At 33.7% G+C, this 27,125-nt stretch overlaps 4 protein-coding genes across 5 annotated transcripts; 2 read left to right on the top strand and 2 right to left on the bottom strand.

Annotated features, from left to right (window-relative positions):
• Window positions 1-398: 398 nt before the first annotated feature.
• Window positions 399-13,535, bottom strand: LOC144836765 (hamartin-like). Its single transcript, XM_078691613.1, has 19 exons — window positions 13,488-13,535; window positions 12,726-12,908; window positions 12,057-12,160; window positions 11,173-11,325; window positions 10,521-10,665; window positions 9,921-10,069; window positions 9,456-9,529; window positions 8,866-9,056; window positions 7,620-8,342; window positions 6,532-7,462; window positions 6,047-6,093; window positions 5,752-5,885; window positions 5,015-5,178; window positions 4,360-4,456; window positions 3,896-3,991; window positions 3,533-3,674; window positions 3,015-3,103; window positions 2,346-2,414; window positions 399-1,747 (listed from the first exon to the last, which is right to left on the bottom strand). The coding sequence occupies exons 2-19, from the start codon at window positions 12,838-12,840 to the stop codon at window positions 1,052-1,054; spliced, it is 4,119 nt and encodes a 1,372-aa protein (XP_078547739.1). The 5' UTR covers window positions 12,841-12,908; window positions 13,488-13,535; the 3' UTR covers window positions 399-1,051.
• A 480-nt stretch (window positions 13,536-14,015) lies between these two features.
• Window positions 14,016-16,881, top strand: LOC144837114 (flavin-containing monooxygenase 5-like). The gene is made up of 3 exons (XM_078692121.1): window positions 14,016-14,144; window positions 14,583-15,209; window positions 15,380-16,881. Exons 2-3 carry the CDS (start codon window positions 14,586-14,588, stop codon window positions 16,343-16,345), a joined length of 1,590 nt encoding a protein of 529 aa, XP_078548247.1. The 5' UTR covers window positions 14,016-14,144; window positions 14,583-14,585; the 3' UTR covers window positions 16,346-16,881.
• A 487-nt stretch (window positions 16,882-17,368) lies between these two features.
• LOC144837233 (death domain-associated protein 6-like) lies at window positions 17,369-21,403 on the top strand. Of its 2 annotated transcripts, none has more exons than XM_078692264.1 (3): window positions 17,369-17,501; window positions 17,989-19,537; window positions 20,595-21,403. In XM_078692264.1, exons 1-3 carry the CDS (start codon window positions 17,394-17,396, stop codon window positions 20,819-20,821), a joined length of 1,884 nt encoding a protein of 627 aa, XP_078548390.1. In that variant the 5' UTR covers window positions 17,369-17,393; the 3' UTR covers window positions 20,822-21,403. The 2 variants fall into 2 exon arrangements, with proteins under 2 accessions (XP_078548390.1, XP_078548391.1); XM_078692265.1 differs by having other exon boundaries at window positions 17,989-19,548.
• Window positions 21,404-22,135: 732 nt separating this feature from the next.
• On the bottom strand, window positions 22,136-27,115 carry LOC144836817 (proteasome subunit beta type-1-like). The gene is made up of 6 exons (XM_078691688.1): window positions 26,941-27,115; window positions 25,599-25,706; window positions 24,328-24,409; window positions 23,763-23,892; window positions 23,179-23,285; window positions 22,136-22,710 (listed from the first exon to the last, which is right to left on the bottom strand). Exons 1-6 carry the CDS (start codon window positions 27,021-27,023, stop codon window positions 22,525-22,527), a joined length of 696 nt encoding a protein of 231 aa, XP_078547814.1. The 5' UTR covers window positions 27,024-27,115; the 3' UTR covers window positions 22,136-22,524.
• Between the last annotated feature and the right edge of the window lie 10 nt (window positions 27,116-27,125).

The following is a 27,125-nucleotide window of genomic DNA, read 5'->3' as shown; positions in this document are numbered from 1 at the left end:
CGGATTGGTTGAATTTCTGAAGATTCAACCAATTGGAATTAACATGTCTACAACAACGTAGGGCAGTGCCTACTAGTCACACGTGACAATCTACTACAGAATTGTATACAATTTATGACTATACATTTTATGTATTAAACTCTGTCTACACTATCATACTAGTTTGACAAAAAAAGTGTGATGTGCCCAAATATGGTAGTGATATTTCCAAATATGGTAGTACTTTATACAATCCATAACATGATTTAATCCTTACACAGTTCGTGTATTAAATTTAATTATTCAACAGAATATATGATTACTATAGTGTTATAATACCAGCCTTTTCCTTGTTAATGTCTTGTATGATGAAAAAAAAATACCAGCCTTTAGGGCATGTTGAGTTAAGATTACAGCAGTAAAAGTAAAAAGTTATTGAAATAATAATTTAATAAAAATTCCTTGCACCTCAATTTTTAAATTCATTGAATATACAATGAAACATGGAGGAATTTCCTCCATAGAATAACTATTTAAATTCAAATGTTATTCAGTACTGACAATTAACTGGCAGTGGTTGTAATCTCAAATTCCAATTCATAATTAATCTATGTCACAATCTAGGGCGCACACCATACAAAACAAATGGATTGCAAACCTGCAAATTCCAATTAATTATTTTGGTAATAAATATAATAAAAGTATCATTAATTCATAAATTAATACGTTTTTTTTTAAATATTATTTATTTATACCGGGTGACCTTTTCAGTAAAAGACTGTTCTCCCAGAGAGCCCAGTCATGATTAGTGGCTAGTACACCGGAGTAACCCCCTATTCATCTCGGTGATGTATATTTTTTATAGATGGAATATATAAATTATACAGTAATATTATCAATTACAATATCTGTAGTTCATTTAACTCTACTGAAAGTGTCCAATATGTCTGCGAAAATTAAATAATAATAATAAAGTATGCATTGTTTGAACTTTCATATTTAAAGTTTAGGGACACACCCTAAATGCACACTTCTGAAGTCAATCTGTTTCACATGATGTGTGGATAACCATTTATACATTACTGCCATCTGAACCAATCAAATTAGTACCAATTGTGACATCATTAGTGACATCATCCATGCATTTTTGCGTATTTTCTTGGGAAATTGTTGTTTCAGGATTTTTGTCAAGATCCGTTTTTCTCTTCGATGATGTTTCTTTGAACGTTCGTGGCAAACTGCTTGACTTTTGATGAACATCTTGTAAATTAGTTTTCTTCGCCTTCGTTCTTGGTTCTACGCGTCTAAAAGGCGATGTCGCGCTAAAAGTAATCGGCGGACTAGACAGAATCTGGTTGGGTAGATTTTCAGCTTTGCACGGAATTTCCATTTTGCGTTCATTTAACGATTGCTTCATTCTATCAAAGTCTATATTCAAAGTTGTATCCTCTTTCAAAGAGCACTTTCTCGATGATCGTGTGTCTGTGCCGCCTGGACTGTCAGGTTTCGACCACGACTGTATAGCATTGTCAATTGCCTCTTCGCTGTTTGGAACATGCTGTAGTCGTTCTTGTGCAAACATCTCTGGTGTGCTAGTGCCAGATGTCAGATTACTTGTGCGTGATATGTTACTTTGTCGTCTGTTTAATGATTTACTAGATTCCGATGAATCTGCTTGCAGTTCAATTATCTGCTTTTGAAGTTTAAAAAACCACGATTCCTGTCTTTGAATAATTTTCTTGAATGAAGTGACCCTGAATTCCATGGCCTGCAAAATGCAACAAAAACAGCATTTAAGTCCAGAGGTGAGAATTATCAAACAAGCTTAGCAAAAAACAAACAAAAAAAATGTTGAAGTAATTATCCATTTTGAAAGTAATCCAAGCAAATTATGTTTATATACTTTATCTTAGATGAGTCCTTTCCATAATATAAAAATAACTTATATAAAATAATAAATTACACAATTATATTGACTTTAGCAAAAGAGATAAATGCCAGCCCAGGGCACTACCATCTATCTTAAATTCAAAAGCTCTGTCTACACTACGATGTGCCCAAATATGGTGGTGACATGCTCAAATATGGTAGTGGTACAACATCATCATGTCCATATATGGGCACATCACATTTTTTGTCACATAAAGTTTGATAGTGTAGACAAGGCTTTAGATTGCAACTCCTTTCTATAATATAAAAATAACTGGTTTGATAAATAAAGCCTCAGTTTAAGCACTTCTTAACTAGATTTATTTAGGCAAAGCAAACAAATTGATAAATGTGAGCCGAGGGCTTAATTACATGAATTTTTTCAGCAAAAATTTCAGCTAATGATTTTTTTTCCTTCAGCAGTAATTTCTTCTTACCTTCATTTTGGCCTTTGAGAGACTTTTAACACTTTCAAGGTAACGTTTCTGCTCAACAATTGATAATTCCTAAAGTATATGAAAAATTGTGAATTTATATGAAGTAATGATAAAGAAAATGCAAAAATGTTATTCAAAAGTCTGAACGAATTTTTATTCTTGGGAGCTTTGGACACTTAATTATTAGTTAAGTGTAGTACACATAATGCATATAGTATTTTAATAGACCGTTCAATAGTACTATTGCGTGCCATGTGACCCACAATCGTCCAATCAAATGACAGGAATTTATTTAGATGTTATATAAAATATAATACTACATAAATTAAAATTGACTGAAGGACACAATTTAAATATCAAAGGAGTGGCCGAGGGGTTATGCTAGGGGCCCTGCAAACCACAACAATAATATTAGCACAGGTCAGGTACCAGGCTCTCATCATTAACCGTAGTAGAAGTACAATTATATCTATTGTAAAGGGCTTTGATAAAAAGTGCTATATAATGTTAAGCTCTGTGTACACTATCAAACTTTATGTGACAAAAAAAATGCGATGTGCCCCATATATGGATATGATGATGTCATATACTACCAAATTTAGGCATATCACACTTTTTTTGTCAAGCTAGTTTGATAGTGTAGACATAGCTTTATTAAAGCTTTCTCACTTGTTGTTCTCTAGCCTGTTCCAGCTCTGCTATTCTCGATCTTGCAGCTTCTAATTGCAAAGTCTTCTGTTTACATGTGTCTGACAAATCTGAAAAAAAGACAATAATACTGTAACAGTATTCATTTGGGTCATGGTTCAATTCCCATTGCTGCTCTCATATTACTGCAACCAGTGGCTAAATTCACCATTCACACTTAGACTAAAGCCTTGTCTACACAAACTGACAAAAAAATGTCTTCCCATATATGGACATGATGATGTCATATCACTACCATATTTAAGCATATCACTACCATATTTAGACACATCACATTATTTTTGTCAAACTAGTTTGATACTATAGACAGAGCTTTAGGGAAACAATTACCCTTAAAAAAATCTTCTATTTAAATGAATATAATGTAAGGAAAATACTTATATTTATGGGAAATATCTCACTTAAGTGTGATTGGTGAATACAGTCCCAGAACTCTATATACTTTTGTGGGTGAGTGTAATAACATGTTAAGAACTTACTATAAAGCTCCCTTCTTGATGCTTTCTTATACATTTGTAGTTCCTCTTTTCCCTGCTGGCTTTCCCTCTCATCATCCACTCTTTCCTGGTATTTCATGTTCACTTCACCCATTAATAACAATTGACGATTCAGAAAATTTACCTGCATAATTTAATTTTATATATAACTTATAACTTATATTTATTATCAGAGAATCCAGCAGGCATGCCACCTGCCCTCCTAAATGACCAGGTGTGAGAATAGGCAACAGATTCTGCACTCACTCCATACATAATACAAAACATGTTCTATCACAATTATGTTAAGTCTCTAAATAAAGACACACATTTATAGATTAAAACAATTTAAAATAACTACTGTACCTCACTTTCCAAGCGTTTTTTAACATCTAGTTCATCTAACAAGTTCTGTTTTTCTGTTTCTAAAATACAAAGACGGTTTTCTGCAATTTTCCAATCCTGTAAAAAAAGAAATAATGATAAGAAGGCATCAACAGAATGATAATGACCATATTAAGATTGATCTTTGATCGTTATCATGATTGTTGGGAGCACTTAAACATGGAGCCACTAAAAATCATGTCTACCCACACCGCATAGCGCCCTCATGATAAATATGTCGGTGATGAATGATGGTAAAACAAAATATAAAGCTCTGTCTACACTATCAAACTAATTTGACAAAAATGTGTGATGTGCCCAAATGTGGTAGTGATATGCCCAAATATGGTAGTGATATATCATCATGTCCATATATGGGCACATCACATTTTTTTGTCACATAAAGTTTGATAGTGTAGACAGTTCTTAGGATATTGAAGAGAAACCTTTTTAATTCTTTCAACCTCTTGCTTGTGTTCTACCAGTAGTTTTTGGAGTTCTTTTTTGGCTTCTTGCAGCTCTCTAATAACCAATGTATTTTTCCTATTGGGAGAAAAAAACAATACAATGCAAGAGATGCCATCATTTTACTCTGATTTGACCCTATAAATCAAGCCTTTGTTAATTGTCGCATTTGATTGAGACTTTTACTGTTGAGTTTTCAGTTGAGTACTTATTTAACAGAGTATTTTGAGCATTGAGATTGTTCTTAATGAAAAAGCTTGCATTGTCAACATTTTCTATTCGAATGATTTTCTGTTGAGCACAATCCGTTTACAATTTACAATTCAAATACAAAAACGAATATCTATGAGTACAAAAGTTACCAATCGAATACAACAAATGTTTCATTTACATTTACATACATACACCTCTTTTCATTGCTTTAGACTTAAATTCAGGTCACCTATTTCATCACTCAAATGGTCATATTGCTCACCCTTAAATGGATATATTGCTCACCCTCAAATGGTCATATTGCTCACCCTCAAATTGTCATATTGCTCACCCTCAAATGGATATATTGCTCACCCTCAAATGGTCATATTGCTCACCCTCAAATGATCAAAATGCTCACCCTCAAATGGTCATATTACTCACCCTCTTTCTAGGCCTAGGTCCTTCCTCATTGCTTCACACATAGCACTCAATTCATCTCTTTCTTTTCTTATTTGAGTACATCCATTTATCAACTCAAGCTTCTCTCGATGATAGTGTTTTAATTGCATCTGTAAGGCGTTGTTACCCTCTTCATATGCTTTAGCCTTCAAGACAAAATTCATTTATTTTAATCATTTTCTACAATTTTTTCCAAACATGTAGCCAAAAAAAATGACAGTAATCTTGAAAATAATGTACTACAACTACAAAGATAAAAGACAGTGTGCTTCTCATCTCATCTACAGTAGAACCCCCTCCTTTGGGACGACCCTATTAAAGTACCATGAAACGATACTAGGGGAAATATATATTTCACAATGAGACATTTAAAAATAATATATATATTTTTAATTTCATAAACATTCAGCAGGAAATAACTTGCCAATTACAAAATATGTGTTGGCAATTTTTCATTTCAGGCTAAAGCTCTATCTACACTATCAAACTAGTTTCATAAAAAAAAGTGTGTCCAAATATTGTAGTGATATGGCCAAATATGGTAGTGATATGACATCATCATGTCCATACATGGGCACATCACATTTTTTTGTCACATAAAGTTTGATAGTGTAGACAGAGCTTTAGGGAGTGGAGTGAAAACAGTTTTTAATTACATCTAATGGTTTAAAAAGTTACTATTATTGCATATATTGGTAAAAACTAAATAGTGAACGAACTTTGTGCGTTTTCCTTAGTAGTCTTCGGTTTCTTTGCTCGTGTTGTTCTCGTTGGTTTCTTTCAAATTGTAGCTGAGTATGCAACAAGAACACTTGACCTTTTAACAGTTCAATTTCATCTGCAGGCGGATGACCTGAAAATAATATACAGAGAAATAATTATTTAAAATACTATTCAACACCTGTAAAAATGAGGTTATGCAAACAATTGTCAAAAACTACAAGGGTTCCTCAAGTAAATATATTTATTTCTAAAATGTTTTTTATTGATCTACAAAACAAGAAAATACCTTACCTCCAAAATGAGTCCAGCTAATATGGTTTTGACTTGCTAAAGGAATTCTGACAAGAAATGAATTCATTTTATGAAATAAACAAATTACAATCAATAGTGGGGGAGGGGAGGGGGAGGCTATCAATATTTACTAAAATAATAAATAAATCTTAAGCTCAGTTTGTATTTGCTATACGTCAGGGACAGATCCAGCATTATAGCAGGTGCTAAAAATTTCATAAATGATCCGTTGGGTTGCAGAAAAATAAAAATATTCATTATTTTATTTAAAAAAGACATGGCTGTTAAATTCTAGTGGGGGTGGGGGTGTGGTAACTAAAGCCTGTTTATCCCCCTGCTTAAATCTGCGCCTGAATGTTTTACTGGGAAGGCGCTGTTTTAGATATATCTAATCAACTTGAGCTATGCTCAACTATAATGCTTCATATTATTTATTACTAATTATCATTTACTAAATAATCAAATTAATTTACTAATAAACTTACCGACTCAGCTCTTTAGAATGAACATTCTCACCCAGTTCAATGTAGCGATCAAGTAATTCAGGCGGCGACAATGGGGACTGCCAAGACAGCCTTCCCGACATGTCATTCGGCGTGTGGAAGCAATCAGTGCTATCTCTCGACTCACATGCTGGCGTCGAGTTGGCCGATGAAGTCTGCTTACGACACGGGTTCACCATTGGACTCACCATATTTGGAAATATTTGCGCATAGGGATTCGGTGAACGTAGATCAGCAGTTGTTGTGCCGCTATGATAACCAGATACGCGATCTGGGTAATCAGAGGTTGAACTACGAGCGCTTTGCGTATTCAAAGGTGACTCTAAACTATCGACTGAACGATCTTTTATGGGAGTGAAACGTTGTGATAGTGGTACAGATGGTGGATTTCCTTCAAGAATTTGTTTAACTCCAATGGATTTAGCTGTGCAGTCAATGTTATTGGGTTTATTACTTTCCTTACAATCTTCAGATATATTCGTCACTTCTGCGTCAGAAATATTTTTGTTACCACTACTGCAATCAACAGTCTGATCGATTGTAGCTTGGTTATTATCAGTAGTTTTATCACTTCCATCTATCTCAATATCATCATCCAAGTCTTTGGAAGGACTGAAACTTTTAATTGCACCTTTGTCATCATCGTCAGCACGCAACAACTTTTCGTGAATGGTAGATATTTCCGAATCGTAAACTCTCCAGAGCGGTGGATACGTTTCATGCCGTGCTCTACGAGGAGTTTGCCGATACGCTTGGCTCTCACTGTTATAGTGCATTCTAGCAGTGCGTTCTAGTCTATCAAACGAGAAAGCCATTGGAAAGGACATGTGATCTGGTAGCAAACATTCATCAAATGATTCTCCTCCCCCTTCATTGCTAACAATCAGAGACAATTCCTTGTTTATGCCATCCTCTGAAAAGTAAAGTTATCACTTAATTATTATTAAAGATGTATTGTCCTCCAAAAACATGAAAAATAGAGATTAATAAAATCAGACTGGTGTAATTTTGTTCTTTCATTGTAAATGTTGTGTGTGTGCAGAAAAACAATAAAAACAAATGTGTCTTACCATCTAAGTTAGAATCATTATCTGGTGAGAGCTGTTTGATAACACCATGTAGTCTCTTGATTGTCACTGGTTCTGCTGAAAGATGTTTTACCCTCTCGTTGGACTGTTGTCCAGGTAGTTTAATTTCTTCAAAAGAATCGTCTTTTTGTGAAGTGTTATTCTGTTTATTTTTTTGTGCAAGTTCATGAACTGTGATTTTAAGCTTACTAGCGCTAGAGGGCGTGCTAACATTAATAGCTGGAAATTCAAAAGGATCCGTCTTTTTGTAGGGAGTCACAGGAACAGATTTACTACCCTCACTGGATTTATTTAGATTCACTGCAGAAGTGTTTAATGATGTTATTGAGATTTGTTTCAGTAATGGTGGTTTGAATTTGCCAGATCCTCTTCTGCTGGAGATGTGCGTTAGCCTGCTTCGGAGGTCGTCTGCGACAAAAGGTCGTGGGGATCCACCTGGCGTGATTTGCGGAGTAGGAGTGTTACCGGCGGATGGTATCATGCCTCCAATGAAAGAGGAACCTGTCAAGCTGATGTCAGCATGACTCGTGCTTGGAGATGCCGGTCTTGATAGTGGAGGGGTCGACAGAGGGCACATTTGGGATGGACTGAACCATGATTGGTCAGGATTCTCGGGTTGTAACACTCTATCTTTGATAGCTTCAGCTCCTAATTGTATAATGTTGTTCAAATCTGGAAGATCCTTTGTGTTTTCAACTGTGGGAACTATACGAATAAATAAACAAAATCTTATTTATACACACTTCATTTTAAGGGCAACATAATAATCATAAATAATTGTGATGTATGGGAATATCACTACCATATTTGGACACATCACACTTTTTTTGTCAAACTAAAAGGTTTTGCTCACAAATTTTCTAAGACTACCTCACAAGACAATTAAAAAACTGATACATACAAACACAGTATCCCAAACCTTACTCCATAGAGATAATCTCTATGCTTAGTCTCTGTGTACACTATCAAACTAGTTTGACAAAAAAAAAGTGTGATGTGCCCAAATATGGTAGTGATATGCCCAAGTATGGTAGTGATATGACATCATAATATCCATATATGGGCACATCACATTTTTTTGTCACAAAAAGTTTGATAGTGTCAACAGAGCTTTAGAGACTAAACTCTCCACTACATTTCTGTACTTTGATTATAAACCCCCTCAAACCTACCCAATTTTAGGATATTATGTAACAATATAGAGTGGGTTTACAGCAATCAGATTTACCTGCTGAAATGATAGGTGAGGATGTTTGTCGCTGGCTTCTCTCTAGGTACTGTTTAAGGCGTGACGATATGCTGCGGTTCTCTCCCACTGATGAACTATTCAGGGATTCACTACCTGTATGCTCCAGTGAATAATCAAGGGATACCTTCGCACATTCCATCAAAACATCATGTGCCTCCATCTTCCTCCATCTGTTACCAAGAAGAAAGGACAAAATGTGAATGTAAAATCTTTGGCTATAGACTTTTCAAAATACAGAATGTATAAATGTAATACTTAGGACCACTATACAGCAAAGCAAATCTGAGAGAATTTAGGAATCATCTTCAGCGATCATCATAGAGGTATAAAAATACCTATGCTTTAACACTGTGAATATGCTTATTTATCTCCACTTTTGAGACAATCCCTTAGAAAAGTGATTGCTGGATATTGTGAATTGATTGGGCAAAATGGGGAAAAGAAAGAAAGGGGGAATTAGTAGCTAAATTTATTGGGAGACATGTACAAAATGGACATGGACAAATACAAAACACCACTTATTTACTATTTAGTACTTAAGTATGATAAACTATTTGTACAGTACTTACCGTGATGGGTCGATTTCCTTACTATATGTATCGGTGATTAACCTTGGGTGAATTCGCATTCTCTCAAGCAGCGGCTGAAATATATAAAAACATTATAACGTAATCATTCATAATGTGCAGCTCATAGAGCTCAAGAAAATCTACTTAATAATTGTAGCTTATGAAATATAGATGTACAGTATTAAGAATAGCCAGATAAGGGGACTAAAGATAAATAAAGCTCTGTCTGAACTATTTTGAAAAAAAAAGTCAGTGTGATGTGCCCAAATATGGTAGTGATATGACATCATCATGTTTTTTGTCACATAAAGTTTGATAGTGTAGACAGAGCTTTAAGACATCTGAGAGTAACAAATTTAAATGATTATCATTTTACTTTAAATTATTACTGTAAAGTAAAATTAGAAAAAAGGTCTTGTCAATTATTATTATTATTTTAAATTGAACATTAGACCAGAAACTCACCAGAATAACTTTATTAAATTCTTTTGTTTTGTCTTTGTAAGAATATTTCAGATAGTCAACAAAGTTGCATGGATACATGCCATACAACCTATGGAACAAGCCATACACAGCTACGTTCAAATGCAACATGTAGATCTCTGGTACATTTCCTGTGGAATAAACAAAGAAATGCTTAACTTGCAGTATATATTGAGTAATTCTAATGTTTTGTCATAATATAAAAATATATATCTTTTAACAAAAATCAAGCAAATTTGTTTTAGTGCATTCATTCATCCGTGGAAAATTACTTCCATTTATTGTCATTTGCATATAAAATATACATAGAAATTATGTTTGCTCTGAGATATACAAAAACAGATAAATGAAAAACTAATACAAAAGTGTCGCACCTCTTTTTTTTTTATTTGTGGTGTGATATATGTCTATTTTTTTAATTTGTCCGTCCATTTTATATTTTTTTTGTGAAAATTTTTTGACATTATTTTTTAAATGTGTCTATGTTTTGTTCAAGTGCTTTTGTGAGTGTCCTCACTGCTGCCCCACCCTTCCTAACTATAAATAAAAGAGATTGATAAATACCAGTCCTGATGTTCTTACCAGGTTTTCTGATGTTCCAGGCTGCTAATCTTGAAAACAGGAGAAAGATGTCATTAAGATACGGGCTGACAAGTGATGGGTAGATGGGAAGCAATGTTGTAATGCTTAGCACTCCTGACATTAATACTGGTACACTGGTTTCAACCTTAAAAATAATAAAAAATTTCAATAGGTCAAGGGTCAACAGAAAATTACTAGCTTCTTCTGACACCAGCTAGACACATCTTTTAAGATGATGAATTGTTTTATATAGCTAGATTATATATAGTCATTATTTTTTTTTCATTTATTCAAATTTATCACCAAAAAAACATGCAACTAAAAAGCTGAAATAACCAACTAAAATTAAAACATGCAATTTTAAATAAAATTCTAAGGCTTCGGTAAACAAATTCTAAATTAGTATATACAATATATGACATAGAACACTATCTACTATATACACTAGAACTCCATTCAATGTTACAATGCCAACAGCCTCACTATTACCAATATTAAAGATTTTTGCTGAATAAATTTAAACTGAACTTGAATTTCTGAATGAATTATTTTGCAATGTTACATAACATTTTCACTTATTAATCTTTAGTTTCTTAATACTGTATTAAAGAGTATAAAGTATGTGACATTTATTTCTAATAATTATCATTACCTTAAGTAGTTTAATAAATGACGGGAAAACTGGAGCCTTAAAGATTGTGTACAACCAGGAAGGCTGGCGTTGAATAAGACTCCCTAGTACAGTCAAACATTGTAACACTCCTGATGGTTGTTTTAAGTATTCATTCAATCTATCCAACAAATGCTGAGAACATATCAATAAGATAAAAGGTCAATCATTTAATATTCAATGAGTTTAAGTGATTTATTATACAATAAAATTGATAATATAGTATTATATGATTTTAGTACAGAGAATGCAAAATTGTAATAATATACATTTATTTAGGACAACCATTACCATATATAGGACTACTATTACCATATTTAGGACTACCATTACCATATTTAGGACAACCATTATCATATTTAGGACTAAAACATTTCCATATTTAGGACTACCATTACCATATTTAGGACTACCATTACCATATTTAGGACAACCATTATCATATTTAGGACTAAAACATTTCCATATTTAGGACTACCATTACCATATTTAGGACTACCATTACCATATTTAGGACAACCATTATCATATTTAGGACTAAAACATTTCCAAATTTAGGACTACCATTACCATATTTAGGACTACAATTACCATATTAAGGATTGCTATTACTACATTTAGGCATGTATTGATGTGTGGTCTGGAGTTTGAATCCGACAAAACTGTGCCAAGAAATAGAATGAGGAAGCATTTTCCAAATTCCCGCTACACATAATAAATTAACATGACCTAATTTGTTTCTAGGTCATTAGTTGTCGCAATTTGAAAGCTTCCTACTAACTGAAAGCAGTGGCTGTTGAATGGAGGTCTGGGCTAACTACAGCGCCGTCTGGTCTGGGCTACAGAAAACGTTTTTATTAACTTACCTTATCATGAGGCTCTCTAAATCCAGATATGAGATCAAGTGCTTCTCGTGAGTTGGTCCGCACAAAGTAGTCAAGGAGGGAGTTCACAAATTTGGGGTCTGATCCTAAAGAAACATACATAATATTTGTTAAAATATATTAGTCACAAGTCACACAAGTCACAAATCAGTTTATTTGATCCAAAAGAAAAAAAAATACAAAGCAAAAAATATACAAAAGGACCAAGGAGACTTCCATTAAGGCCAAAAGTCGCATGCATGGAAGCCACCCGAACATTTTAAATAATATATAATTCTGTATATAATATAATTTAAAAATTAACAAATCATAACATTAACAAAATCATATCAGGTCAGCTACAACTCATCTCTATTACATATATAACAATTTGTTGTCATATACCTACAACCTATGCCAACTTTAGACATTAAGTATGCGACTAATATCTGACGATGAAATATGGACTAGTAAAATTTGGATCAGATTATTCAAACTTGCTTAAGTCAAAAAAATCATCAATGATTTTGCTTAGTCAGTTAAATAACCTAAACACCTATTTTTGCATGCAGCAGTTTGTTTCTTAAACCTTAGATGATTAGAACCATCCTATACCGGTAATGTGTATTTTCCCCAGATACCTCCATGGTGTCATACCCATTTCATACCTACCAGAATTAAGGACCCCCTGGATCTCCTCTTTGATGTCCTTGACAACCAGAATACTCTCCGATTCCAGCAGATGGAAACAGTCGGCAATATCATAGCTTGCAGGATGGTGCTGCATTATTCAGCTGTTTATAATTTTTCAAGCATGTTGCAAATTTCTGTTCTGACTGGCAGCGGTCATGTAATCTATTATTATGAATATATAAAAAATGAAGATTTATTAAAATATTATACAGTATTTAAATAAAAATATAGCATCGTGATATTTTTGATTAGTTTAAATGACCCTCTGTCCTACTCACTTTTAATTTTTTTTAAATCCATTTTAAAATAATTACAATTGCACTTAATTTATTTTTTTACTTAATTATATTTTTTACTAGTTTTATTTCAAAAGTTAGTTTTTAGTTTAATTTTATTTATTTACCAATAGTAGAGCCTACATAACTAACAATAACTATAGACTGAACAACAAAAACCAGGCCTTTATTTACTCTAAATATAGGGCCTATACTGTACGCAATGCCATCAAAGGTCGAAACGACCAAACTAGACTCAATCGGTCATTGCCTCTCAACATCTACCCACACGATTCTCAAAACTATAGCTAGGCTAGGCCTCCTTCTATCTACTGCCTAAAGCTGGAAAAATGATTACTTTTCATTCCTAATTTTTAAGTAAGACTATACAAAAGCTAGTAACATTGAAACTTATTTAGTTCTTAGTCCTAAGAAACATTTTATCTTTGAAAAAATATTGTCTCACAAATTGTCACGCAAAAAATTACAAATACGTGTAGGCTGCCATTTTGACTCATGTGATTTATAGAGGGGGTAATACTATTATTTTACAACAAAAGCTAAAAAAGAAGAGTGGATGCTTTAGTCTGAGTTTTTGCTATCTTTTTACAAATAAAATAATATGAATTCAGGACGATCTATCGGTGACCAGACAGAAATGACATTACTCAACATCATTTTGCTTTTTATAAAAGTTATCCGTACAAAAAACCCATTGCCTGACACTATCTATCTATGAAAGCCAGACACACGTCAGGCTTTCTTTGACTATTTTTGACAGTTTATTTTCAGATGGTTTTTTTTGATCCGGAATTTTTGGTCAAAGTGAATCTCAATCACTATTTATGTGTGGACAACAAACAACAACAAAAATTACAACAATTATTTTTTTTCAGAGAAAAGAGCTACGCCTCCAGGCGACCACGTGCACAAACTCAAACTTTTATACGTACCTGGATGGTGGTGGTCTTTGACCTCACCACACTACGTGTATGTTGATTCTCGATGTGTTTACATAAATCCAGGGTTTGATGCGGACTTTAATCAGACGATTAAGTTTTATCAGTATATTATGAAATTGTGTTCATCTCTTTGCAAGTTTTAATCAGTCTGGAACGCTATTGTAAGTATTTTCAACATATAAAAGTGTTATTTTGTTCATAAACTAAGCAAGATTAAGATTAAGAAGGCTAGTCTGGTAGTGGCACACTAAAGACCTATAATGGAGGAAAGTCTAAAGATAATTAAGACTCCATCCCCAGTTACTCTTGAGTCTAGAAGGGCTAGTAAAATACACAAGTTCTAGGATAGCTAGGCATATTAAGTAGGCCTAGATTAAACTAAATTATGCTAGCACCACACTTTCACTTCATTCAATCTGACTAAGAAGATTTGTTGCATCTTTGTTTCATTTATAAATTATAGGCACATGAAATGTTTTATTTTATTTTATTCCTCCTTATCTGCTACTAGGTTTTTTCTGTATTATTGGTTGACAAGAGAAAATAAACAAAAATGCATATGTCGGTATATATTTTGTGACTTTATTTTTAATCCACAGATCATGTCTAAGCGTGTAGCCGTGATTGGGGCTGGAGCCAGCGGACTCACAGCTATCAAATGCTGCCTTGATGAAGGGTTAGTACCTGTCTGCTTTGAGAAAACCGATGAAATTGGCGGTTTATGGAATTTTAGAGAAAATCGAGATGAACAAGCTGGTGTCTTCAAGTCAACAATTATCAACACAAGCAAAGAGATGATGTGTTACAGTGATTTTCCTATTCCAAAAGACTACCCTAACTTCATGCACAACACATACGTACAGAAGTATTTTGAGCTTTATGCAAAGCAATTTAACCTGACTAAATATATTCAGTTCCAGACTAAAGTTGAGCATGTTACTCAGTGTGAAGACTTCAAGAAGACGGCACAGTGGAAAGTCACCATTACAAACTTGAAAACAAAGACAGTTTCAACAGAAATATTTGATGGTGTTATGGTATGCAACGGTCATCACTGCGACCCGCATGTTGCTGTGTTTCCCGGTCAAGACAAGTTTACTGGTAGAATTCTACACACCCATGAATACATAGATCATCATGGGTTTGAGGGTAAACGAATTGTGGTTGTTGGCATTGGGAATTCTGGTGGTGATGCGGCTGTTGAGTTGAGTCGACATTCAGAACAGGTGACAATATGCAAATTACAAAATATAATGTTCAGAAACAATACATGAATTACAATAAGCAAATCACATGCAATATTTATTTTACAAACATACAAATGTAAAAGGACATTCACATACAACAACACTTAGCAGTCTACCTTTTAATTTATTTATCAAATGTTTTATTTCAGGTATTCCTTAGTACCAGAAGGGGTGCATGGGTAATAAATCGTATTTCAGATGATGGTCTGCCTGGTGACATAATCAACACTACCAGATTTCATAATATGGTACCCATCTCAATCGTCAATAGCGTTGCAGAATCAGAGCTAAATTCAAGGTTTAACCATGCTAATTATGGTGTTCAACCGGAACACCGATTCTTCTCTCAGCATCCAACAGTAAATGACGACCTTCCAAACAGGATTATGTCCGGCTTTTTGAAAATAAGGAGTAATATTAAGCGCATTAACAAGAAGTCTGTAGAATTTGATGACGGCACTTTTGAGGATAATATCGATGTGATTATCCTGGCTACTGGGTATACATTCAGTTTCCCATTCATCGACGAGTCGATAGTGAAAGTGGATAAAAACCAAGCGTCTTTATATAAGTATGTTCTACCTGTTGGGGTGACCCCATCAACCCTAGCAGTTATTGGATTAGCACAGCCCTGGGGTGCTATTATGCCAATATCAGAGATACAAAGCCGTTGGGTGACACGCTTGATCTCAGGAGCAGTAAAAGCCCCATCACAAGCCACTATGACGAAGGAAATCTCTGCAAAAAAAGAGTTGATGGCAGCACGATACGTGACATCACAACGCCATACTATACAAGTCGATTGGATTACTTATATGGATGATATTGCTTCAGAGTTTGGAGTTAAACCGAATCTGTACAAAATCTTTCTACGAAATCCTGCGTTCGCTTTGAGGTGTTTTTTCGGGCCATGTTATCCCTACCAGTACCGATTAAATGGCCCTGGAAAGTGGGATGGGGCCAAGAACGCTATAAATACAGCAATGGATAGAATTTTATATCCTACAAAATCTAGAGTTTTAAAGTCAAAGGCCAAACCAGGTAGTTTCACCAAAATATTGAAAATAGTTGCAGTTTTAGCAGTCGTCGCTGCTGTTTTTATGAAATATTTCTAATTTGTATGACATGTGTAACATTGCTAGATTATTATAATAATTTGCATATAATAGAAAACAGGTGCTGTATAATTAATTGCCATAAGTAATTAACTATGTTAATTCAAAGGTTGTTATTTTTGTGGACAGGCGCACCTAGTATAACAAACATATTATAACTAACTAACATATTAATTGTGCCAAAAATATAAATATATACTAGCTTTTTATATAGGAGGTTATTAAAATACTGTGTTTAACGAATTTAATTAAATCATGGAGCTAAATTACATCAAATGAATATATCAATTATTAGCCCCTTATAGCCTATTCTAATTGAAACAATCTTTTATTAGCCTACATGGGATTTTTAGGACCAAAAATAAAAGTTATTTTAATATAATCAGTGTTTTAAAATTTAATTGCTGATACTACATTAATTGTACCAATACTAATTTCTGTTTAAAAAGAATGTCTTTATGATTTGTTTGTAATTTCTGATGAGTGACTGTTTTATAGACCTAACTATATGAAAGAAAATAATATTAAATAAAGGCATTATTTTGAAAACTGTATTAACATTTTAAATTTTTTGATTTTTGATATTTATTCCGTGCGCGTCCCCAACGTTTAACGAACTTAACACACTCCGTTGAAAAAGTAGTAGAGAGCGCGCCTAAATTTTGATACACATAAAAAACAAAATCGAAAATATTGTTACCTTCCCGAAATGCATTGTGGGCGGTATAAAGAAGAGCGCCGCCGTACGGAAGTGGGTAGATGTTTATGAGAATTATTGCAAAAAAGAATATAATAAGCTGATGTAAATAAATTTTTAAACACCACCACATATGCTACTTAAATATATTATAATAATGCATCTCTATTTTGAAAGTCAAATGAAAATCATTAAAATATTCATAAAACCACTCCGGGTGATTCCAAACGTGAGAGGGCTAAAGCTCCATGGTATGACGTACTTCCGGAACCAATTTTTCCAATGCGAAAATATAGGAGTGATTTTTTACAACTGGCAGCTGCTCCTGCTGTGCTGTGCGCTGTGCAGGCTATGTGTGTGGGGACAAACATTCGATCGTCGAGAGAGAAAAAGATGTCGGGAAATGAAAATGTAGAAGGCGGCCAAGAAGGCGATATGTCTACAAAAATATTCAATAAGGTGAATTTTGAAAATATTCCCGGCCTACTCTTAACCTCTAGTACTACTAGGTATAGTTTATGTAGGAGGTCCTGTAACTTAACTTTAGCTATGCCGTCTAGTAGTAGGCCTAGAGAGCCTAGCTAGGCTAGCCTAGGCCTAGCCTATCCATCCATGATGGAGGTAGGCCTACACATGCTCCATCCATCCATGTGGACTAAAAATAGTAATAAGCCTAACTATATTAGTTACTAAGTAGTCTAGGCCTAGTGCTAGTAGCTAGCTTCCTAGCATTTGACTGAGGCTAGTATTAAATTAGAGAGGGTACTAGACTAGCCTAGTAGTAGTAGAGGCCTTCTCCTTTCTGCACAGTCCACACAACATAATTTGAAATTGCACATAAAACACACACACACACGTAAAAAAATGCAAATCCATTTATATAGGCCTAACTAGTTTTGATGATGATGTGATGTGTAAATTAAAATGAATAATTTTTTTGTTACAGTTTATTGATGATGTTCAAAATCGCATCACTAAAGTCGATCAAAAACCTTCAATCGTAGCATTGCTACGTAAAAAGTATAAAAATGCAGATGTGAAATATACAAGTTCAAAAGACTTTCGAAAGATGATGTTTGAGCATTTATCAGATATTAGAAAAAGAAGAGGTTCTATCTACCAACACATTAACGAGGTTTTACGTATGCTTAGTGCTGCAAGACTTAGAAATGGAGGTGAAGTTGAAAGTTCAAATTTGGAGAACGGAAATGAAGCGTCAATAGAAAATATGGAAGAAACGTCGTCAGCCACAGATGAAGTAAAAACCAAATCTCAAAGAAAAAAAGAGAAGAAGAGAAAACGTAGGATTAAAAAACTTGAACTGCATTTAAAAGATTTATCGAAGGAGATTAAGAGATTAGGAGAAAAGGAGTTGACGCTAGATGATATGGACAATGACGATTCAGATTATGTTATGGAAAGCAAACTTAAGTTACGCTTTAATCGTGTTTGGGAAAAATTATGTAAACTTAAAGACGTTTCAACCAGCACGGGTAGAGTTACGGAACAGTATTTAATATTTGAGGAAACTCGGTTTCAGGAAATCAATGTAAAGCTAGAGAAGTTAATGAACAAACCAGAATTTCCTAATTTTAGTGATGTTTTGATGGTTGTAAGAAAAGTAAATACCAAAAAAGAACTGCATTTGTCTGAAAGAGAAGTAGATGACATTGCTGAAAAATCTTTTAAAACAATTGGTAATCGATTACAACATCGACGAGAAGTCGATCTTGCTTATAACTTTGGATCGCATTTAACAGAAGATTTCAAAGTAGCTAATGATCCTTCTAAAATAGATCAAGAACTGAATCGAAAACTTCGTGAAAATCGCAAACTCGGGCAAGAAAAACTAGGAACGGTTATAAATAATTTCTCAAAAAAACAAGAAGAGAATGCAGAAGACTCGAACGAAGATAGCCCTCCAATGAAACGAAAAAAAGTTGAAAACAAAAGTGATGAAGAATCTGAAAATGGGGACGACGAGGATGAAGATAATGAAAATGAGGAAGAGAATGATGAAATTGAGGAAGAAAATGACTTACAAGATGTAATTGATGAACTTAAACAAAGTGATAGTGAAAATGACGACAATTTGGAGATTTCAACTGGTGAAGATGATGACGATGATGATGATCTTGATGTTGCGAGGTCAGTGGCGTCAAGTCTTGATACAGAAGATGACCAATTTTTACCAGAAGATTTCACAATTTTTGAAGGTGAATCTGAGACCGAGCATGAACCTGAAATAGTAGAAGGAGATTGCCACCAGATAGCTCATTGCAGTAAGGATGATGCCAAGTCCATTGAAATGGAATGTGTTAGTCTTGATATAGAAGATGACCATCACCAGAATGAAATCTTGACTAAGCATGAACCACATACGGTAGAACAAAATTCCAAGACGACCAATTCGAATAATGCTTTTGCTGCAGAGGAGAATTCTATTGATATAGAAAGTGCTAAACAGGGTTCCAAGCAAAGTACTACCTCTACAGGCAAGTATAAGGCAGGTGGTGGCTTATTTCTTGCACATACTAACAATCTTTCACTGTCATGTTCAATGCCATAGAATGATATACTGTGTACATTGTATGTAAAGCTTGGTTCCCACTAGTACAATACATAGTGCAAGGATGTAAGCACAACGCAAGCAAGCTGACCAATGATATGCGACAGTGCGAATAAACCATCGTGTGTGATTGGTCAAATTACTTGCGTTGCTCTTACATCTTTGCGTTACGCCCAAGTGGGATCCAAGGTTAAACAAACTATTGTGTAGCTGACAAGCCATATAATTGTCATTAGGGACCCGATAATAAATACTTAACCAATCAGAGCGAGTTGGCTTCCACACCTTCAACAATAACTCAATCAGGTCACAGAAGGTTCAGGTGACACTGATTAGTTTGAATAAATGCACAGATATTGGTTGTATAGTACACCCAAGTCCATAATCATTGGTCAATGTACTAAATTACTCATTACTTTTTTCTTGGCAGGAGAGACATTTTTGTAGAAGGTATAAAATTGAACATGTTAAACAGTGATTAATATTTTTTTTTTTCTATTACTGTACTACAGCATTCACAACCACTGTCTTTGGTGATTTATTTTATCATAATATTCAACTAACAATAATAATATTTATTCAGCATGTTATCAGTCAGCACAATCTTGCCAGGAGCAAGCAATAGGCATAGAGCTGAACAGAATTAACTGCTCTTGCTCCAATAGAACAATAATTTATAAACAAAGTTAGCAAATTGGTTTATAAGTTAAAATTCTACAGTAGGTCTCTTCTAAGAAGCACACATTGTAATTTTTGTTTTCATACTAACTCCTAATAACATTTAATCCTGAATTATTGTATATTCAATTGCATATTTCCTGTATAAAGTTCTGTCTACATTATCAAACTTTACTGCCCATATATGGACACGATGATGTCATATCAATATCATATCACTTGATAATGTAGACAGAGGTTAAGCTCCTTCATTAAGTTCTGCACTTTGATTAATTTATAATATGGTAATTAATATTCATTTACAGGTGATTATCTCAACGGTGTGGAACAGGACAGTATTATTCCACCTTCTACCAGTTCAACTAAATCTAACAGCTTCCCCGATATTATCATCCTGTCCAGCTCCGACGAAAGTCTGGACGATTCACCACCAGTTGTTAAGCGGATAAACCATATGGTCGGATTCGTAAAGAATATACTGCCCCCACCTCTTTCATCCGATGATGAAGAATGTATTGTTCTATCAGATTAAGTTTCCAAAAGTTTTTCTTTTTCTGATTATGTAGATAGGTAATTTTTTATACACAATGGAGCAATATGTTGGCAACAGTAATGAATCTATTTCAGATTAACAATCATTTGTGGTTTGTTTGGGGAGACCAGCATAATATATTAGTCTATGAAAGTCTATGAAAACTAGTTAAAAACAAAAACATTAATTTTAGCTGTCAAAAGGGGACCACATGTACCCCTGGATTGGCCCCTAGATGCCACTTTTCAACCTTCTTGCAATGGCAGTTTTCCTCCCCTCTTTAACTTGTTATGGTTCTGTCTAAAGCTCAAACTTGATGTGACAGAAAAATGTGATGTGCCCATATATGGACATGATGTCATATCACTACCATATTTGGGCATATCTCTACCACATTTGAGCAAATTTTTTGTCAAACTAGTTTGTGAGTGTAGACAGACCTTTATGTATACATGTATCTTTATATGGGTTTTCTATTGTATTGTTTTCAACGCTACAATAATTTATTCTTGTTGGGAAAATAAAGTTTACTTTTAAATACGATATGACATGATTTTGTAAATAAAAACATTTTGACCTCCAGTTGTATTTTTACAAAAGTCTGTTGTGTTTTTTTTGCATACAAAATTACAATTATTCTTAATATGAATATAGAATTAATTGGAATTTGAAGCAAGACAACAAAAAAGCTGTGTCACTACTGATTAAGTAAAGCCCCTATCAACATAGTGGCCAAATCTGGCATAATTATGCTATCTGGCATAATTTGTTATGCTTGGCATAATTTTAGAAAATCTGGCATAATTTCAAAAACGCAATTCTACAGCATATTCACCACGATTTATTAGCATATTATCTGGTATATTGGCAAAAAAATCTGGCATAATTTGTAAACAATCTGGCATAATTTGGCCAAAAACCTGAAGACCCTTTTTTTTGGCTTCACACCTTTATGGTACATAAAACATAAACATACACCGCCCTCTAATACATTGTTTTTGTGCTATTTTGGCAAGGGGACACTTTCGGGACCCATTAAAAGTAGTAATAGGGATTGGCCGTAGTATTAAAACATGTTTGTCTCTCAGAAAAGTGTCCTCTCAATAGGGATGTATAACAGATATGTGTGAACAACATTTTCTACAATATCACCAGAGTAGAACCCCCTTCCTCTAGGACACCCTTTTTTTTTAATATGGTGTCCCAAAAAGAAGGTACTACTGTTATTACAAGACACCATGGAATGAAGACTAATCCTGGAGAATTCTTGTAAAGCAACTCTATTGTGTCAACTACAACAAAAATGAAACATACTTTATCTGTCACTATAGTTAATTTATTGACAAAACATTGGTCTGCATCCTGAAGCTCTGTCTACACTATCAAACTTTATGTGACAAAAAAATGTGATGTGCCCATATATAGACATGATGATGTCATATCACTACCATATTTGGGCACATCACACCTTTTTTGTTAGTTTCATAGTGTAGACAAAGCTTTACCAAGCATAGTGTACATACAAAATAATAAGGTACTTGGTTTACACATTTTGTTATCGGAAATAATAGAAACACCAAACATTATTTTTATTAATGAAATTTACAATTTCTCTTTTCGAGATGTTTTCAAATGTGGAATTTATGATGTATAATGCGCAAGAGAACACAATGCAAAAGAAAGTGAAATTGAACGAGTAGTACTCAGTCTCGTCTGAGTGGAAACCTTTCTTCTTTCACTCCATCTTTCGTGATTACATTAATAACGATTCCATCTCCAGTGTAGATGTCTCTTTCCGCTGCTGAAATGAAGACGTCCTTGACGAGAGCAATCGCTTTTTCTTCACTCAGTGGTACATGTTCAACACCTTCTTGATTCTTGAAACCAATCTAAATTTTGAAAGAAAAAAACAACAAACATGGTGAGAACGGTGGAAGAGAAATGAATCAAAATCTTATGCTGAAATTTTAATCAGAAAACCCCTTGGGGCATTTTTGGGGGTAAGTATGATGCTATAGCTACAGTATATTATGTGCACATTCTCGAGAGAGGAGTACAACATTGACAAAAAAGTGTGATATGCCTAAATATGGTAGTGATATGACATCATAATATATGGGCACATCACATTTTTTTTGTCACATATGGTTTGATAGTGTACACAAAGCTTATTGGGCTTTTACTACAGTACTACTACTGAACGACAGTCCATTCCTAGAGAGGAGTACAACATTGAATAAAGTCAGGGGAAAAATGGCAAAGGAGTTTTTATCAGATAATCTATATTGTTTTGACAACTCCTGTAACATGACCAAAGTAACAATTTTAAGTATCTTTTGTACTGTCATGCAATCTACCTGATTATCTAATAGAGGTTGGAGCATTGAACTGGCTGAGCCACCCGCTCTGTACGATTCTCGTTCATAGGAGCCAATTGGATCAAAGCTGTACACACAACCTTTGCCTGTAAATAAAACAACAGATGTATTGGTACAAAGCTATCATGGAACAAATTTGTTCTTAATTTTTGGGTTGTATTTTGTATAATTATAATACTGTTTTATTTACCGTTTTCATTAAGTTTAATTTTTTTGTGTAGTTTGATGTAATGTATTTTTGTAACTGTTAATGTTAGAATGCACCGTTTTATAGGCTTGTGCCGCTGATCCAAAAGCGTTGTTTGAATAAAGTTTGTGAAGAAGAACACTTATCCTTCGGTATGTATTAGATTTTAATAATTCAACCAACACTATAAAAAAATGGAAATTTTTTTTCCAATACATAAAACCAGTACCCACCAACAAAGAACAGATATAATAAAATTTACTACTAAAATATTAACAAATTAATAATAATTAATTTTATTTTTAAGTGATGAAAGAATATACTGCTGTATTGTGTGAAAAAAAACATGGATAAAATTAAAATGTAGAATGTATACCTTCATCATCAATTCCTGCCAGGATATTATACACATAATACGGAAAAAATCGTCGGTAGTACAAAATGGTGGAAAGCATAGCAGCTACAGCACTGCAACTCATCTTGGCATGATGTGTGTATTCATACGACTGGTTTAAAGAAAATAACATGAAATTCAATGTCACTATAGAATGCCTATCTACAGTATTTGGTGGATTATTAAACTTAGATGTTGTATTTTGCGATATTTAAATAGAGAGCACTTTTTGGTTATCAAAACAGTATAATATTAATATATTTTCAGTTTATTTTGTCTTACTAGAAACTGGTGATTCATATCACAGTGGTGTATTGAGGATTTCTAGTGGCCTAAAGCTCTGTGTACACTATCAAACTAGTTTGACAAAAAAAGTGTGATGTGTCAAAATATGGTAGTGATATGATGTCATCATGTCCATATGGGCACATCCTATTTTTTTGTCACATAAAGTTTGATAGTGTGGACAGAGCTTATTGGGCTTTTACTACAGAGTACTACTGTACTAGTGGACGACAGTGAATATGTTTGGTGTTCATTTTGATACCTTTAACCTTGATGATAATACTTTGTTTAACGTAAGGCAATCACCATGGAAACCAGCACATCCAAGAACAGTGCTATCAGTTCTGTAAGAATAAAATAAGTACTGTACAAGTAAATAAAATGAATTTTACATTAATATTTTTTTCATTTAAAGATGTATTGTCCCTTGAAACAAAAAAAAATGAATGTCAAAATATTCTAAATTTAAATTGGCCATATCAAAGTAATATTAAAGTTATTCACTTTAAGTCGAAGATTCGAGCCAAAAACAACAAGTTTACATAATTAACAGGTAAATTAATTTAATTACATTTCTTCTGGAAAATCGTCGCGAGCGAAAGTAAACAAAGATTTCAATTCAAACCACGAGTGTGCATTATGCATGATGCTAATTAGGATTGTTTACAACTCGTCACAATTGAGAAGGTGTTTTCACACAAATCTTGAGGAAATTTTTTTTGATTATGCATACAGAGTAGCCAAACAAGCGCGTTGCATTATGAGATATGTTTTGATTGAAAACTTTGACTGGAAACAAAAAAACGTCTGTATTTCAGTAAAAATTTTTTTTTTTTGACTAGTTTTTGGTAAAAGTTAATAACTATTACGATACTTCAAAATGACCCACTTTTTTTCGAAATTTAAAAAAAAAATTTTTGTTGGAATTAGTCAAAGGGACAATACATCTTTAACTTTTATTTGAAGTATTATTTTTTAGCTAATATAATAGAGTACTGTTCATTAAATGGAATAATCAAATTAAGTAGTTGACATAATTATCTAGAATTAAAAAAGAATTAAACGAAGAAAACTGAAATGGTATGGACACATAATTAGACTACTGACTGAACGATACGCCAATTAAACAAGCAATGAAGGAAACTGAAAAGAAAGGAAAAAGACCACCAGAAAGACCAAGGGAAAACTGGATAAACCAAATAAAAAAGACTTTAGTACAATAACTGTCCAAAACAGAAAAATATTGAAACAAATCGTGGAAAGCATAATGTCGGAATGACGGAAAACGTTTCAAGAAGGGAAGGGGAGGTTAGTGAGTGACATTTAAGGTATGAATATGCATTTTTTTTAATAAGAAAATTTTAACTTTAATATATTTAATATTATAATACATTACCACAACAACAAGCCATCCTGCCAAAAACAGTAAAATATGGAAACAAATCGTGGAAAGCGTGTCTGAATGACAGATGGAAAACATTTCAACAAGAGAGAAGAGGAGGACATTAAGAATTAAAAACCAGGCCTACGTACAGTTTGTATGTTTTTGGTTGATCTCTACTGTGTATGGAGAATCCTTCACTTAGTCTTGTGTCTGATGCTACTACTGCAAAATTCTCACCAGCTATGGCCAGTACGGTTCTGTAAATGTAATCAAAATTAATAAATAATATTAAATAGCACAGAGAGTACGATCGAATCAGTTGCATTAATTAGTTCTTTGAAACCAACAAGTTTTTTTTTTTCCTTCCTTCCCTCACTCAGCTCAGACATTCTTCTTCAACATTTTTAATATTGAGTTTGTTTATTCATTCATTGTTTGGAAATGATAATAATAAAACAACTCTGTCGGACACCTACTTCTTTCTCTACCATCCACAGCAGACGAGCTGGAACTTGGCCTATATACAAATATCCACACAGCCCATGGACCTATGGGCGCTACTGCAGTTTCGCACCACACTGTTATATCTTCGATTTCTCACCTAATTTTTTTTCTCACACCCACATCATACAATTTTGCCATTATGTAACATGTTCCCATGATTTAGCCACCGTTATATTACCTTTATCACAATAAAAAATGCCTTTCAAAACAGCTCCTTTTCCTCGAATACTTCGATCGAACTGTGGCCATTTTAGAATCAGAAAATTGCCAGAAATCAATGTATGTTTTATTTTCTGTTTTTATTTTTAAACTGCAGAGTGTGGTTTTTATAAAGAACCAGCTGTACATATCAAAACGGCGACGATATGAGTCCATACATATAATATTTTATTTTTTAAAAAACAATTCAGTTTTTTTAAAATCATAAACCATATTTAAATATTATTTGAATAATGAAATATTAATTTAACCTCTATTTCGACAGCCGAAAACATTTCTTGCCTTTCAAAACTAAATAGGCCTATTATTATATATGTGTAATCGGATTTTATAACACTGCCCTCTATAGTTTCTACATATTTTGGGGAAAATGAAGCATACATTCTGGCAGTTAAGTGATAAATATAAGATGGCGAACATTTTTGCAGTGTGTTGACAGCGAGTTCAGTATCGTTTAAAATGTTTTGAAAAGTATTGTTATTAAAAAAAAATTACTTCGTAAGTGGTCGAATCGTATAAACATGTTACATAATATTATGTTGTGAGTGTGAAAAAGGAAAGTTTGGGTGAGAAATCGAAGATATAACAGTGTGGTGCGAAACTGCAGTAGCGCCGACCTATGTTAGATTCTCACCACTACACACCACACCGTCCACATCACAGCCAACAATCAAGGCTACGAATCACACACAGGTCTTACCAGACTAGCTTAGCTCTAGGGCCTAAGCTCACCGTTATTTAGGTTACAAAAACAAAATATTTGCTTACCCTCCATTCATTGCATAAGGAGAAAATCTATTCTGTTTTCCTCCTGCAGCATATTCTTTTATTGGATTACAAACATTCATCATTGTTATACAATTATTAATCTAAATTTATCTGAGAAAAAAATGTGTGCGAAAAAAAGTCAGCAAAGTCACTCTCCAAAAAACGCCCTCTATTGATAACAACAC

The sequence above is a fragment of the Antedon bifida genome, chromosome 3 (genome assembly GCF_963402885.1).
Source record: "Antedon bifida chromosome 3, ecAntBifi1.1, whole genome shotgun sequence".
In the NCBI taxonomy this organism is placed as follows: Eukaryota; Metazoa; Echinodermata; class Crinoidea; order Comatulida; family Antedonidae; genus Antedon; species Antedon bifida.
Note: the sequence above shows the minus strand (reverse complement) of the source record. Positions and strands in the feature narration are given on the sequence as shown.

Excerpts from the sequence above, each read along its gene's own strand:
- LOC144836765 (XM_078691613.1), bottom strand. The coding sequence starts at position 12,840 with ATGCAGCACCATCCTGCAAGCTATGATATTGCCGACTGTTTCCATCTG. Across the intron at positions 3,675-3,895 it reads AAAAACGCTTGGAAAGTGAG|GTAAATTTTCTGAATCGTCA; the intron begins GTACAGTAGTTA and ends TAAATTATGCAG. Across the intron at positions 1,748-2,345 it reads TCTCAAAGGCCAAAATGAAG|GCCATGGAATTCAGGGTCAC; the intron begins GTAAGAAGAAAT and ends TGCATTTTGCAG.
- LOC144836817 (XM_078691688.1), bottom strand. The coding sequence starts at position 27,023 with ATGATGAATGTTTGTAATCCAATAAAAGAATATGCTGCAGGAGGAAAA. Across the intron at positions 25,707-26,940 it reads CCTTATGCAATGAATGGAGG|AACCGTACTGGCCATAGCTG; the intron begins GTAAGCAAATAT and ends TTACATTTACAG. Across the intron at positions 23,286-23,762 it reads GGCAGGAATTGATGATGAAG|GCAAAGGTTGTGTGTACAGC; the intron begins GTATACATTCTA and ends TTTTATTTACAG.
- LOC144837233 (XM_078692264.1), top strand. The coding sequence starts at position 17,394 with ATGTGTGTGGGGACAAACATTCGATCGTCGAGAGAGAAAAAGATGTCG. Across the intron at positions 17,502-17,988 it reads CTACAAAAATATTCAATAAG|TTTATTGATGATGTTCAAAA; the intron begins GTGAATTTTGAA and ends TTTTTGTTACAG. Across the intron at positions 19,538-20,594 it reads GCAAAGTACTACCTCTACAG|GTGATTATCTCAACGGTGTG; the intron begins GCAAGTATAAGG and ends ATTCATTTACAG.
- LOC144837114 (XM_078692121.1), top strand. The coding sequence starts at position 14,586 with ATGTCTAAGCGTGTAGCCGTGATTGGGGCTGGAGCCAGCGGACTCACA. Across the intron at positions 15,210-15,379 it reads TGAGTCGACATTCAGAACAG|GTATTCCTTAGTACCAGAAG; the intron begins GTGACAATATGC and ends GTTTTATTTCAG.